General features: G+C 41.7%; 1 protein-coding gene across 1 annotated transcript in view; it reads left to right on the plus strand.

Moving 5' to 3' along the window:
* LOC140421282 (uncharacterized) overlaps positions 1–16708 on the plus strand; it is a 65281-nt gene extending 48573 nt beyond the window's left edge. The window contains exons 3-7 of the mRNA XM_072505886.1: positions 1553–2527; positions 3458–3552; positions 6323–6490; positions 9289–9446; positions 14794–16708. Of these exons, the coding sequence (XP_072361987.1) occupies positions 1553–2527; positions 3458–3552; positions 6323–6490; positions 9289–9446; positions 14794–14925 (1528 nt within the window). The 3' untranslated portion in view covers positions 14926–16708. The remainder of the gene's footprint in view (positions 1–1552; positions 2528–3457; positions 3553–6322; positions 6491–9288; positions 9447–14793) is intronic.
* Positions 16709–16767: the final 59 nt, after the last annotated feature.

The following is a 16767-nucleotide window of genomic DNA, read 5'->3' on the forward strand; positions in this document are numbered from 1 at the left end:
TGCCACCGTATCAAATGCCTTTTGGAAGACTATGTACATCCCATCAACAGCATTACCCTCATCAACTCTGACTTGATACCTCTTCAAGGAGTTCTAGCAAGTTAATGAAACATGATTTTTCCTTAAGAAATTAGTGCGGGCTTTCCTTAATTAACCCACATTTGTCCATGTGACTATTAACCTTGTCCCAAATTGTTGTTTCAAGAAGTTTCCCCACCACTTAAGTTAGACTGGCTGGCCTGTTGATGCTTGACTTATCCTTGCACCTTTTTCTTTGAACAAGGGTGTAACATTTGCAAATCTCCAGTCCTTTGGCACCCCCCCCCCATGAGTATAAGGAGATATGAAAATCTATGACCAGTGCCTCGGCAATTTCCACTTTCCCTTCTCACAGGTGCTTTGGGTGTATCTCAAGATGGTCCCTGTGCCTTAACAACCTTAGGTACAGAAACCCTATCCAATGCCACCTCTTTTTCAATTCTAAACCCTTCAATTGTCTGAATTAACATCTGAGTAACATCTTTCTCCTTGATGAAAGACCATAGCCACCATTTCCTCCAAATAAACACTGCTAAAAGCAAATTTGGCATCTTTCACATCTGCCACAAATATGTACCCTTGCCACTAATTTCTTCCTGGCCACTATCTCAGAATAAACAAGACTCTAGATAACCTGACCACAGTATTCACCCTTAATGAGTATCCAACTCCATATCTTCTACATCACAAAGAACACCTCTATAATGTTTTCTGCCTGTACCAGAGCCTTTTTGCCCGTTGGAACTCTGATCAATGCCAATGATACCTCCAGAAACAACTGTTGCAATGCTCCTCTGATTATCCACCTTCTATAAGTAAAAGTAAAGTCACCATAGTCCCAGGTGACCTTAGGCTGCTTTCCCTTTTGAGGGGGAGAGCTGATTGGTGATGGTTTAACCTGAGGATCACCACACCTTGCGAGAGGCTTTGTTGGCCTTGCTTTGCATCACAAACCAGCTGTCTAGCCACAAAGCTAAACCGGACCACCTTCAATAGACAATTATCAGCATTGGTTCTTGATACCTACATTTATATATTGAATTTAAAATTATACTTAATGTTTAAATCCATGCAACACCTTGTTGCTTCTGAACCCTCTAACCTTCTCCAGTGTGCCTTCTCCAGTATGACGACAGCCTTCTCCCCATAACTTTCTGTCCCGATTGCAGCCTCTTGCACATTTCCCACTTTGCCCAACAATTATTGGTTGTCTTCATCTTGGTTTTACTACATCAATGTCATCATACATGGTTATTTCCAAAAGTATAATAAATTATGAACTTTAAAGGATGATTTCAATGTTGCTTATCTAAAAGTATTAGTGATGAGAAATCAAATTACCAAATCAATTTCTGATCATTTGAGTTTCACTTGCGGGTTGTTTGTGTTCCAAGGAATTAGGTTGATATGAACAGGAGAAAATACTCATTAGATAATTCATGTTGTGAAGCCATTGTATTTTTTAAACCTTGAAAACTGCATTTAAAATTAAATTCGGTGTTTTTCTTTACAGAAAGATACATGAATCTGGTCAAGAGAAGAAACCACCATTTATTTACTGGAAAGTAGTGCCACAAATAGATAAGTCTGATAACGCGGCTGGTTTTGTCATGGACATCAGAAATAACAGGGACAGATGGAATAGATCAGAAGATAATAACTTGGTCATGGATGTTATTGATAACAAGGACGCATGTCATGCAAAAGAGCAACAGAGCACATTCGATACAGAAGTTGGATGTAATAATGACAGTGAAATGGAAGAAGAGAAAGGTGAAGGTACCAGGAATGCACAAAATAGTTCACTAAATCACAAAGAAGCTCATGCTAAGAATGAGGAAGATACTGGAGAGGATGAAACGGAAGACTTGGAAAATGATGATGATGACGACAACGGTGGTGACACAGAGTGTGAGTTAGAGGCTGATGAAGAAAATAGCACAGATGATGAGCATAATAGTAAAGATGAAGACTATCCAAATGAGCATGATCCTGAACCAAACGATTCTGACGAGGACTTTGATGTAAAGAAAGGCAGCAAGAGGGGTAGATCACGAAAATCAAATCACATCATTAAATGTGACAAATGTGATGATGAATTTGATTCCAGAAAGGATTATGTTGTTCACTGCAAAGATGTTCACCAATCGTTACCAGGGAAAGTCTATCACTGTGAGATCTGTGGGAAGGCTTTTGCAACCCACAATAGTTGGAAAGAGCATTGTGCTTGTGTTCACAGCGATGAAAGGCACTTTGCTTGCACTCTATGCAATGCAACCTTTAAGAGGAAAAGAGATGTACGGACTCACTATGCTCGAAAGCATGAAGGGCGTATTAAACGTCCACTGTGCTCTGTTTGTGGCAAAATTCTGAGCTCACGAACAGCACTGGTATTCCACATGCGGACACACACTGGAGAGAAGCCTTATGAATGTTCCATTTGCCATTCTCGATTTGCCCAACCATCTCAACTGAAAATTCACACAAGGTCATGTCCTTATATTTAGTTTCCATTTATCGACCATATTTTTTTCTACCTTGCAGACATCCATCTGTATGATACATCCCTTTCTGAGAAAAAGAGAAAAGAGGCTTTCCCCTTTTAAGATTTTCTCCTAGAAGTGTGAACAAGCAAGTTTTATTTCATTAAGTCTTCTGTGGTGCTTAGATGGATAGGTGAGCAGACAGGCGGCTGTCTTCTCCGTATTTGCACCATCATGAGTTAGAGTTAGATAACGCCTTGCTACAGCAGCGTTGCTTATTTGCATGTTTTTGCTATTCAATAACCAGTGCACGTACTAATATCTCAAACAATTCTGGGATTTGTGGAGCAAATGGCTTATCTCTATAGTATTAGGCTTATTCCAAAAGATTTTTCAGGATGTTGTAATAAACTTTTAAAGTGACAGATTAATGGTTGCATAATTATAGTTTTTAATTCAAAAACATGTATGTTATTTAAGTATATTTAAAATGCCAGATTATGTGGAGGTGAATCTGTTTGTCTATGTAGTGCCTGTAACTTAATTTATTTTTTGAATTTACATGAGATTACTTACTTTGAATCAAAAGGTAGTTTGAGCGACACAGTAGCACAGTGGTTAGCATTGTTGCTTCCCAGCGCCAGGGACCCGGATTCCCGGCTTGGGTCACTGTCTGTGCAGGGTCTGCAGGCTCTCCCCATGTCTGCGTTGGTTTCCTCTGGGTGCTCCGATTTCGTCCCACAAGTCCCAAATGACGTGCTTGTTAGGTTAATTGGACATTCTGAATTCTCCCTCAGTGTGCCCGAACAGGTGCCGTAGTGTGGTGACGAGGGGATTTTCATAGTAACTTCATTGCAGTGTTAATGTAAGCCTACTTGTGACACTAATAAAGATTATTATTATTGAAATTTGACATTGTTTTATACAAATTTCAGGTCACACACTGGAGAGAGACCCTATATTTGTGAGGATTGCGGAGCCTGTTTCACTGATAAGGCTAAATTAAATGGCCATAAGAGGACCCACACAGGTACAAAAACATTCTGGGTATACGCTAATATTATTGGTAGAATAATCATGACTGGCGAGATAGTTAATTTCCTGATATTCCAGGAGTGCTGAAATTTAAAAACAACTTTGTTGACAATTGTCCATTACAGAAGTATTGAAAATAAAGGCCCTCCAGTCTCTCCAGATAGACACTGTTGGCACAAAAGCAATATTGTAATTGATTGTTACTGTAGGACTGATCTGACAATCCATATATTATGTACCAGATGCCCACTCTCTAGAATAGCTATCAATTTCTAAAATAGTTAACATTCATCTCCAGCACATATGCTCTGGAAGGTGTATTCTGTATCTGAATTTAATTGCAGCATTTGTAAATAGTTATAAACTAAAACTGAATTACTCATGGGCTCTAGGATTTTGTATTGTCCAGTTCTTAGAGCTGTTCATTTTCTAGAAATTGCACTGAATATGTGTTCTATATTAAAAACCGAAAATGTTAGATGAACTCGTGGCAGCATCTGTGGAGAGAGAAACAGAGTTAACATTTCAAGTTTGCGTGACATCTTCAGAGCTGGCATGTGTTCCACAATGCTATTATTTGAAACTTTGAAAATAATGTTAGGATTTATGAAGTGACCACAATTGCTCCCTTTATGAGATCTGTATCACATTTTTCCTAACCGTTGCAATTTTTGAGGGTACAGCTCTAGCTCATCCTACACAATACTGGGTATAAAATGATTGCTGTGGCAGCATCAATATACAACTGTAGCCTTTTCTCATAAGCTAGATTCATACAGCCAAGAAGGAACACTACTCAACAGGAGGCAACATCTGTCCCATACTTATTTTGAAACAATGATCATTTTGCTTTAAGGAGAAACACATTTATAATCATTATTTATAAAATTGTCACCTATATTCCACAACATGTAGATAGGAAGTTATTTCTTCCTGCTTTGCACTATAGTTCAAAAGTTCATAAGTGTGCACTTCAAAAGTATTGTGTACGAGTAAACTGAATTTTGCTTCTTCGAACTTGTTAAAGTTATTCTGTTCATGCTGCTAAAATGGCTCAGCTAATTAAGCTAGTGAGTCATACAGACCAGAAGGAAGCCAGGCCTCATTCTCTGACCTAAGCTTGCTGATTTCAGCACTTCTGGCAAAAGACAGAAAAGGAGGGGTGGCATGGTGGCACAGTGGTTAGCACTGCTGCCTCACAGCGCCAGGTATCCGGGATCAATTCTGGCCTTGGGTGACTGTGGAATTTGCACGTTCTCCCTGTATCTACGTGGGTTTCCTCCGGGTGCTCTGGTTTCCTCCCACAGTCCAGGGATGTGCAGGTTAGGTGGATTGGCCATGCTAAATTACTGCTTAGTATCAAAAGATATGCATGTTATGTGGGGTTATGGGGATAGGGTGGAAGAGTGGGCCTAGGTTCAGAGCATTGGTGAAGACTCGATGGGCTGATTGGCGTCTTTCTGTACTGTAGGATTTCCATGGTTCTATTCTTCAAAGGAGTTGGATTGCCACTTGTAATTACTATCCAACGATCCGTGGTGGAAGTACAATTGTATGAGTATTGGGTAAGGGGGCAGGATGGACTCCGAAACATCAGTCTTTAGGTACATGTATTAAGAATTGTCACTTACTTAAGGTGGTGCTTTGGGTTTGGGGCTGGCTATGGGACAGTCCGTGTTTTGTTAATTTACCCAACAAAGAGTCAACTTCAAGAGAAAGGTAAGAGATACATTTGGTACAAAAACATAGAAGAAACATGAGGGGTGGAATTCTCTGACGCCGAAATTGGGAAAGGCGATTGGGCGGAGAATCAGTCGTGAAGCCAAAATCATGGCTGCCGCCAGGCACCCGCCAGAATGCCATTCTCCTGTGCCTCAAAAGCACCGACAATGGGTTCTACTCCGCACGTACAGAAACGGCGTTAGCATATCGTTAGCAGGCCTGACCCGGTATTCTCCTGGGCCTCTGCGATGCTCCACCTCTGCCAGGAGGAATTACCGATGGCGAGGTTCACTTATGGTTTCAAAAATCAGGAAATGGGTGCTGTGGCTGACGAGGGAATGAGAGGGGGGGGCACAGCAAGTGTCACACATCGCCATAGTGTGCTGCCAGTTGTGTCGCTGGTCGCAGGGCTTCTCATTGATTATCATGGAATTTACAGTGCAGAAGGAGGCCATTCGGCCCATCGAGTCTGCACCGGCTCTTGGAAAGAGCACCCTACCCAAGGTCAACACCTCTACCCTATCCCCATAACCCAGTAACCCCACCCAACACTAAGGGCAATTTATCATGGCCAATCCACCTAACCTGCACATCTTTGGACTGTGGGAGGAAACCGGAGCACCCGGAGGAAACCCACGCACTCACGGGGAGGATGTGCAGACTCTGCACAGACAGTGACCCAAGCCGGAATCGAACCTGGGATACTGGAGCTGTGAAGCAATTGTGCTATCCACAATGCTACCGTGCTGCCCCAAATGCTACCGTGCTTCTGTCACAGCTGGGGGGAGTAGCGGAGGGAAGCCAAGAGGTGGGTCGGGGTGGACGGGCACGGAACACCATCACCTCCGCCTGCAAGGCAGCCATATGGCTGCGCCGTCATTGACTGTCCATTGTGAACTATGGGTGTCTTTTATTTTATGAATGTATTTCTGGTCAATGAAAGGTTGATTAACCTAACCATATACTTTAGTGGGTGCTTTATATCTTGATTTAAAGAGATCAGTTTGACCAGTGATTGATAAAATTAATGATTTATATTGCAGGGGAGCGCCTTTTTGGGTGTGATGTATGTGGGAAACATTTTGCCACGAATGAGTATTTAAAGTGTCACAAGCGATGTCACATGGGTGCCAAACCTTATAAGTGTGATGTGTGTGGGAAAACCTTTGGATTGAGAGCCTCCTTGGCCCAGCACAGCAATATACATGCAGGTGCGTAGCAATTTTATTACAGGGAATTAATCTCTATTTGAAATCTCTACATAGGTTATAATAGAGTTTTCATTCTGACATAGAAAGCAGTAATGATTAAAGGTATCAAACTGACGTTGCTTCCTTTTACTTCTCTCTAAAGAGATAAAACATTGTTAGAGAGCTCACCAGAAAGGTCATGTTAGAAAAGAGCAAGTTAGAACTATTGACAGATGTACACGGTACTTCTTTGACAAAATACAGATGTTGTAATTGTCAGTATATGTCAATGCTTTTGATACTGAACAGTGATGTTTAAGGTTGAAAAGCCGATGACATTATTTATAGTGTTCATGTTAAGTTAATCACTGTGATTGGGCAGCACGATGGTGCAGTGGTTAGCACTGCTGCCTCATGACGCCGAGGACCTGGGTTCGATCCCGGCCCTGGGTCATTGTCGTGTAGGGTTTGCGCATTCGCCCTGTGTCTGCGTGGGTCTCGCTCTCATAACCCAAAATGATGTGCAAGGTATGTGAATTGGCCACGCTAAATTGCCCCCCAAAAAGTTAAGCACTGTGATCATGCTGCCCAAGTTAAGCACTGTTTTGGCCTAAAACAGTATTTATTTTTTAAGAACCAAACTTGTATATCTTGTAGAGTTTAACCTGCTAAACCTCATGTGGCTGAACCTTGGGACCAGGAAAGTTCCATAATTAATACCGAGTCTTTACTGAACTAACTAATCTCAGCAGGGACAGAACCATAAAATGATACATCACGAGTGGTCTATATCTGTGCCAACCATTTTAATTACTCCTACGCTCATGCCCTTTCCCCTTAACCCTCCAAATATTTCCCCTCAAGCATTTATCAAATTCCTCAGTTTTCCTCTGACGTTATTATTGAATCTGCTTCCACCACCCTTTCAGGCAGTGCATTCCAAATAACACATTGCAAAAACAATACTCTTCATCTGGGCTCTAATTCTTTTGCCAATTACCTTAATTCTGTCTTCTGGTTATTGACCACTGTAAGAAATTTCTCCTTACTCGTTTAAAACCCTTCATGATTTTGAACACCTCCATTAAATATTCCCTTAACCTTTACTTTCCATTTTTGAGCTCTGACCCTAATAGGAATTGGCTGCTATTCCTACTAACACTGATTTTTTTTCACATATAATTTGAAGCTATATTGTTATTTTTAACCATGTTAAATATATGACTGAGAATAACCAGTTGACACTGTCAAATATCAAAATACAAGGGCTGGATTCTCCACACCCTGACGCCAAAATCGCGGTCGGCACCGGGCAGGAGAATCCATTTCCGCGCATGGAATCGGGACAGGTGCTGTTTCCACAATTCTCCGGGCCCCGAAAAGCGGCGTACTCTCTGAGAGTACGGATATGGCTGCATATAACCTACCTGCCGCTATTGCTGGAGGCCCGTCCCGCCATTCTCCGCCCCCGACCGGCTGAAGACCTGACGGCGTGGATCTAACATGGTCCTGCTGGTCGGGATACTAGCATGGCGGCTGCGGACTCAGTCCACGGCCACCCTGGTCGGGGACGGGCCGATCGGAGGGCATGGGGGGCCTTATACACGGCCAGGCAACTTTTAGGCGGGCGGTCCAGGTTGGGCGTGCGGCCAATCGGGGGCACTATGTTTAGGGTCAAGCTCCACGGTCTGAGTCCGCCATGGAGCACGGCGCGGCGGCCTCTGTCTCTGACCTGCAAGTGCGGGGGCCCATAAATGCAGCAAAAGCTGCTAGTTTCATGCTGGCTCACTGCTAGCACCCTGCAGGGCTAGGAATATGTGGCCCTTTCGCGCCAGTTTTCTTTCTGCCATGCAAGTCTACAGTTTTTATGACAGCGTGGGATCATAGTCCCAAAAACAGAGAATCGAGCCCCATATATATTGCCTCTGAGGTATGTTTTCAAAGTGATTCCATCATCTCATTTGAACCTATTCCACATGTCTGTCGAATTAGATACCGAAATGTAGAAGTTTTTATTAAGCTTTGCAACTGATCAGAATCTATATACATTTTCATTATGTTAGCATCAGTCACAGAATCGTTACGGTGCAGGAGGAAGCCATTTGGACAATTGTGTCTGCACTGCGTCTCTGAATGAGCAACTCACCTAGTTCCATTCTCTTGTCTTCTCCCTGCACAGTCTTCCTTTTCAGATGACCGTCTAACTCCCTTCGGAATGCTTCAATTGAACTTGTCTCCACCATGCTCTCAGGCACCAAATCCGAATCACTCGCTGCGTGTAAACGTTTTCCTCGTATCACTATTCCTGAGTCCTGTTTAGGTTTTTTTGTCTTGGGGAATGAGAGACTTCCTAAACATCAACCGTCCTTCAACTCCACTAAGTGCTTGATTAACAGAAACCAGACACTGAAGCCCCTGACAGGAGAACTTTATGCAAAAACGGTAAAATGTAAAATCAAAATGACCACCGGTCAATAATCTGTAATAAATTATAATACAGTGGTGTGAATAAATTTAAGCAATACATTTGAAAATATGGAACAGACAATTTAAAGATACTCATTAATAAATTTTGCAGGTGTACCAAGTGACTATATTGATCAAGTTTAAAATTTGTGTCCAAAGTATACATAGTTAAAACAAAACACTATAGCATGACCTAATACAGAGATTAGGGTCTGGCCCCAAAGGAGTGAATTGACTTACATGTATGATCGTAAAATCAAACGTTTAAGCATAGTTATTATGAATGAAAATGGCAATATTTTATTGCCTCTGTATCTTGTGGTAGTTTCCTTGAATCTTGTAATTTTCCACAGAAACACGTCCATATTTTTGTGAACAATGTGGAAAGGCTTTTACACAACAGGGAGCACTTCGTCGTCACCAACGAATTCACACAGGGGAGAAGCCTTATAAATGCAAGGCCTGTGAACGGACTTTCACAGATATGTCCACTTTGAGAAGACACGTGTCTGTAAGTGCTCCCTGACTATGCATTTTTAGACAATACATTTTTCTTATTGAAAATACATCTTGGAAATCACATATTGTCAATGATTATCACTTTTTAGAGCCTCTCATCCCCACAAACAAGAATGTATTCTTCAAGTGTGTGGGGGTGGTGGGGGGGGTCGTCATAGTCACCAAGGACTATATGCTGTTCTCCCCTTTGGAAAGAGAGCTGTCTGGTGGTGATTTAACCTGTGGGTCACCACACCTCGGGCAAGGGGCAAGGTTGAGAGGGCGGGGCCTTCATGAATAACCTGGGGGTTGGTTAGGTCAGTTGGTGGATGGCTGGTTCATGATGCAGAGCAAGGATATCAGCGTGTGTTCAATTCCTGTGGCGCACTGCGTATCCTTGAACTGTATAATTATATCAGATAGCATATGTCTATACCATGTGGTGGATTAATACTTCTCTCCTACATCTTATTTTTATTTCACGGGGTGTCGGCATCGCTGGTTAGGCCACCTTTTATTGTCCATTCTTAATTTCCCTTGAGAATGGCGGTGAGCTAGCTGCCTTCTTGAACCGCTGCAGGTCTTGTGATGTAGGTACACTCACAGTGGTGTTAGGAAAGGAGTACGAGAATCTTGACCCATGGACAGTAAAGGAATAACAATATAGTTTCAAGTTAGGTCCTAGGTCAATACTGGGCAGTCCATCAGTTTCATTCATCAACTTTTCTGTAGCAATTTGATACAACTGGGCGGCTTTGCTAGGCCATTTCAGAGGGCGGCATTTAATAGCCAACTACATTGCTGTTGGTCTGGAGTTGCTTGCAGGCTACACCAGGTAAGGGGGGTGGATTTCCGATCATTAAGCATTAGTGAACCAAATCGGAATTTAAATTCCACTAGCTGCCATGATGAGATTTGAACCCGTGTATTTAGAGCATTAGCCTGGCCCTCTAGATTACTAGTCCAGTGACATTACCACTATGTCACCGTCTCTTCCTAATGATTACAAGTTGGATCTTTGTGCAGTTAATTAATTGATCAAGTGTTTTTTTTATTTTTAGGACTGATAGCATACTCCTATATGAGCATCCAGCTTTACCGCGTAGTGGGAGATAGTTCTTTGAGGATGCGGCAACATTTCCCTGGTTGCTGATTTGCTCATCTGCTCTCTAACTCCCACCTGTTGATGTCCTAGTCCTTAACAAAACCATTGCTCTCTTCCACCCTGGCTGTTTCCACTTGTAATGCCCTCATCACAAGTCCCTTTAACACAAGGATACTGCTTTGGAAAGATATGGAGAACAACTGGTTTAGTTATTTCGATGGGCCGAATGGCCACCTTCTGCACTGTAAATTCTATAAAAAATTATGATCTGGTTGCACCACAGAAAGCATTAGCAAGTCCTGCTCTCATCTGCTAAAACTGTTTGCTATTCCAGGATCTTCCTAGAATGCCAAACATAACCCCTGCTTCTTTTCTCTACTGCAAACAATCTTAAACTCGTCGTCCTGTCTCCTCCATCCTCATTTCCACGAAGTGCAAGGAGCTCATGGACTTCTTAAGATTGACACCACCTGATTGACTACCTCTGCCATTTCCCTGCCTTCACTTGCCCACAGGTAAACCTTCCTCTATAAGCTCACTTGCTCGAGCCTTGCACATGCATATTTCTCTACTTTCTCTCCCATCCTTCTTCATGTTCCCTCCAAACTCATCTTGTCCATGAGATCCACCTCCTGTCTCTTTCGATTATACTCCCACTAAACTGCTGGCCACCCAGCTTTCCCTCCAAGCCCCCGTGTTACCTAGTATTGAAAACTGTTCTCTCTTCAGGGATTGACCTTCGCTCCCTTAAATCTGCTGTCCTTAAAACCTAATCCTTGGCTCCAGCCTACTTGAAGACTCCCTTTCATCTCCAAAGCCTTTGTATCTATTTCATGCTGGGAAGTCCATATTTGAACCCTCCAATCAGGTTTCTGCCTCTCCCATAGTACCGAAACAACCCTTATCAATAATGATAATCTTTATTAGTGTCCCAAGTAGGCTTACATGTACACTGCAATGAAGTTACTATGAAAATCCCCTAGTCGCTACACTATGGCGCCTGTCCGGGTACACTGAGGGAGAGTTCAGAATGTCCAATTCACCTAACAAGCGAATCTTTCAGGACTTGTGGGAGGAAACCGGAGCACCCAGAGGAAATCCATCCACAGGGAGAACATGTAGACTCCACACCAACAGTGACCCACCTGGGAATCGAACCCTGGCACTGTGAAGCAACAGTGCTAACCACTGTGCTGCCCATAAAGTACAAATGACATCCTTTGTTACTGTGACAAAGATAAACGATCCTTCCTCACCCTTTATCTGCCTGCAGCCTTTGGCGCAGTTGACCACACTATCCTCCTCAACCCCCCCACCACCAGCTGGGTGGGTCTGCTCGCATCTGATTACATTCTTCTCCACCCATTGTGGTCCCACCCCTGCACTGTTGCCTCTCGTGTCCATCCTTGGAGTTTTCCTATTTCTCAACTACTTGCTGCTCCTCGTTGGCAGATCAGGAAGCACAGCATTGTTTCCATATGCGCACCAACATCCAGCTCCCCACCATCTCTATCGACTTCTCCACTGTTGCTAAATTATCACACTGCTTAATCAAACATCCAGTAGTAGATGAGCAGAAATTGTCCTCAATTAAATATTAGAAAGTCTGAAGCCATTGTTTTCAGACCCCAGTCTAAACTCCTTCCCTAGTTACTGACTCCATCTCTCTCCTTTGTGACAGCCTTGGACTAAACCAGTCTGTTCTCAATCTTGGTGTCATATTTGAACCCCGAGTTGAGTTTCCAAACTCTTAACCGTGTCATCACTAAGACCACTAGTTTCCACCTGCGTAGCATCACCCAACTTTGTCCCCTGTCTCAGCTCATTTGCTGCTGAAACACACATTCATGTCTTTGGTACGTCTAAACTTGACTATTCCAGCGCAATCCTGGTTGGCCTCTCACATTCTGTGTACTTGAGGTTATCTAAAAAATTGCTTCCAAAGTCCCATTCAAACAGTAACCCCTGTGTTGGTGAAGTACATTGGCCAAACAAACATCTTGATTTACAAATTCTAATCTTTGTTTTCAAATCTCTCCATGGCCTCGCCTCTCCCTATGGCTGTAATCTCCTCTAATTACACTATTCAAGAAACCTGTGCTCATGTAATTCTGCCTTCTTGAATTACTCCTCCATTGGTGGCTGTGCCGAGGCCCTCATCTCTGGAATACCCTCCTGACACCTCTCCACCTCTATTCCTCAATTTCCTCCTTTAAACACTCCGTGGAACATATATCTTTGACAAATATTTTGGTCATCTGATCTAATATTTCCTTATGTCATATTTTGTACTACAATGGTCCTGTGCCTTGGGAAGCTTTATTATACTAAAGCAGCCATATAATCATAGTTGTTGTCATCATTGTTTTAGGAGTCGGTATTTAAGTTCTGTGACATGTCTCTCCATAATCTCAAGACATTTTATGTGTCAGCTAGATGGGAAAATAAGAACAACATTCAGAACACTGTCTTTAATGTTTCTTGTCAGTCCTGATGCTGACCAAGAGTATGACCTTGCAGAAGTTTTCTGTCATAATTCTGTCCCAGGACACCTTCAGAAGATCGCTAAATACTGTAAATCAAGCCTCAATGGATGTGCCCTTCATCCAAAATTCTAAGTTGGAGCTGGTGGGAAACACAGTACAGGCAAATTATCGTTCACCAAAGATCCACACTTTCCTCTTGAAGGACCAGCTTATGGACAACTGCAAGGAGGGTAGGGGTAGGGAGAATGTACTCTAATGCACCTCCAATCTGCTCTCAGGCTCCAACTGTCAATAATTTGCTAGGGGTGGCAGAAACCCCAGGAAAACTTTTTTTCTTTCACAAATTATTTCCTCGAACTGTCCTCATTTGGCAACCATACATGCACACATTAATCAGATGTCACTGAATAACTAAGGAGAGGCAACCCTAAATTATTTTATTTTCATCCCTAATGCAATGAAAATTCCTTTCACTTTGCTCTGTGAGATTTCTTCTGGCACCTCATTCAACTGGCCAATATTCATGTGTGGATCTAGTAGATAAGTGCTGGCATTGGGGGGGGGGGGGGGGGGGGGCGGCGGCAGCAGCAGCATCAGACCCAAGCTGAAACATGATCACACTTGGAGAGCTCTGCAGTTGATAGAAATCAGGAGCAGGAATCCTGCAGACATTTCTTTCTCATCCAGGTAGAATGATTGTGCAGTCAAACTGTGCAATACTTGTTGATCAGTTAACTCAATGCAGACTAGGAGTTAAACATAGACATAGAACATACAGCACAGAAGGAGGCCATTTGGCCCATCGAGTCTGCACCGACCCACTTAAATGCTCACTTCCACCCAATCCCACAACCCAATAATCCCTCCTAACCTTTTTTGGATGCTAAGAGCAATTTAGCGTGGCCAGTCCATCTAACATGCACGTCTTTGGACTGTGGGAGGAAACCGGAGCACCCGGAGGAAACCCACGCATACACAGATAGAACATGCAGACTCCGCACAGACAGTGACCCAGCAGGGAATCGAACCTGGGACCCTGGCGCTGTGAAGCCACAATGCTAACCACTATGCTACCATGCTGCGCTGTGAAGCCACAATGCTAACCACTATGCTACCATGCTGCCCCATGCTACCATGGATTTTTCTTGTCTGGCATTTTCCTGTCATCAGACAATACGTTAACTCATTTGGCTATCAAGAGAGCTAATACTATCTGTTTGATGAATATAGAAGCCCTTTCCTATAATATGCACAGGTAAATCCCATTTTTACAAAATTGGTCAGGACGGAGTTCACTCCGTAAAAAAAGTTTTCCTTAAAACCAGTGTTGTGTATCCACGAGGGAAGGCTTCAGTCTAATTGACCGAAAAAAATCTCAGATGAACTAGATAGGTTCTAAAACTGCAGTGCTGAATGAGTTTGAAGATGATCAATTACCGATATAAATCAACCCACTATGGAAAGGAGACGAACAACCACAATCCAGTTATAAAATGAATATAAATGACTGTACTCTGAGTGACGCTTAATATTCCTCCTGCCGGCATTTCTGGTCTGCAAGCTTGCCTGTAAAACCTGCATTTCCAGTAAATTGGTGATACATACATTCGAGATTTACCTGCCCAGGTAAATTGCATGTTATCTGGTTCCTGCTCAAGTACCTCTTTTCCAAAAAGTTGCACTTTAATGAATTAGTGCTAAACTATTTGTTGGTAATTCATTTAGTAAGTACAAGTTCAATTTTCTGGTGGCATTATGTTTGCTTTTAGGTCCATGACCGAAATGCTCATTGGAGATCCTACTTGATTGATCTTACCTCAAAGAAAGATCATAATTGGTCCAAAATTGAAACTTTAGCAGATGTATGCTTCTCTGATGACCCTGTACCAGTTACTGGATGAATATTCGGTATCAACGACAAGTGGAAGGAATACAACCAAGTCACTGACCAATGTTACTAAAATAGTTGGACACAGCATAGTATGTATTGTTTTCAAATTTACAGTGAAATATAGGGTGTATTTTTATTTCTCCTGAACCGTTTCTGTAAAAAGTTAGTAATAGTTTAATCATATACATCGCATACATACATTCAGTTAGTCCAATATATAGTGACATTGTCAATTTTAGTTCTGCATCAGGCAGTTTCTGTCATCAGTCCATTAGTACAAACCTGAAATATCAACGTCTGTCATCGATTTGGTATTGGTGAAGCATAATAGGTAATTATTGTCAGACCTCTGTTTATTTCTGACAGTGAAAGTATTTTTTTGTAGTTTGCTGTTGGAGATCAGCATATCACCAAGGCATTGTCGAGCATTGCAGAAATTAACTATTTTCCTCGAAACCATTGTTTTCTATATATTAAAACAATTACCAGTAAGCAGTGGCGGATGAAGGAAGTTTGCTTCACTGGTTCAATTAACAAATGTGCATCTGCAGGTTAAACCTACTCAGCTAAATTGTTGTAATGAATCATTTCAGTAATATTCTAAAATGTAATTTGTTTGACATCTTAGAAATAACCTAATCTTAAAGTGTATTTCTATTTCTTGTAATACGAGAGAAGTATAATTCAAAACATGTTTTCTGTGAAGGTGGCTGTTTGCATCTCTGCTTATATCTTTAGATTAATTTTAAATCTATTTTACGATATTTAAATATGATAGCGTGACTCCTGAACTCGGGTCGTTTATAAAAATTTGGTTAATGACATAAATTGCCATGGGATTTTTTTCAGTGCTGCCATATTATGTTTAGAATCTGTAATATTGTGGAAGATGAATGTTTATAAGTAGAGAAACAAAACACCATCAAGAAGCATGTTATTTGATCAGAATAGACCTTCACAAGTGACCACATTTGGTACTTGCTGCAGATCTACTCTCTTTTTTTTTTGTATAAATTTTTCAATTCAGGGGCAATTTAGCATGGCCAATCCACCTAACCTGCACATCTTTGGGTTGTGGGAGCGAAACCCACGCAAACACTGGGAGAATGTGCAAACTCCACACGGACAGTGACCCAGAGCCGAGATCAAACCTGGGACCTCGGCGCCATGAGGCAGCAGTGCTAACCATTGTGCCACCATGCTGCCCCGTGCAGATCTACTCTTGATCATTTTTCAGCATTGTGATAGACATCTAAAAATTGAATGTTATTTTCCTCCACTGATCAAATCTTGGTAGCATTGTATATATTGGAACTTGCTACACCCTGATCCAACTCAGACTAGTTGTAATTTTCTAGGGTGTAATAAAAACTCAGTGTTAGACATGAATCTGCTCAGCAACTAAAGGGATTACGATGTCTTGTTTTCCAATAATATCATGTCACTGCATTGTAATATTTTGTATGAAGGATTGCAACTATATGATGTCATTTTATTGACTTTTTCTGTATTGTGCTCCATTTATTTTCTTGTCATAGAGAGTGAACATCTGCTGTGGTACAAAGCTTGTTACTTTTATGAGACATTCATTGTAAATTAAGGATGCATTCATTAATCCTAAGTCAGTCAAATATACCATAATGGTATATTTTAATGTAGTCAACTTTGAATTGTTAATAGAGATGTCACATTGGAAATTTTAGTGCAATAATCAAAGCAAAACACATGATTGTTAATCTATTGCAGCAGCAGTATGAAATCAAGAAGCATTAAAGTGTTTTATTTCAAATGAACCTTTAAATATCAGTGTTTTTCATTTTTATATTTTCTAAAAGTAAATGGAAATTAGATT

This window comes from Scyliorhinus torazame, chromosome 1, assembly GCF_047496885.1.
Source record: "Scyliorhinus torazame isolate Kashiwa2021f chromosome 1, sScyTor2.1, whole genome shotgun sequence".
Classification (NCBI taxonomy): Eukaryota; Metazoa; Chordata; class Chondrichthyes; order Carcharhiniformes; family Scyliorhinidae; genus Scyliorhinus; species Scyliorhinus torazame.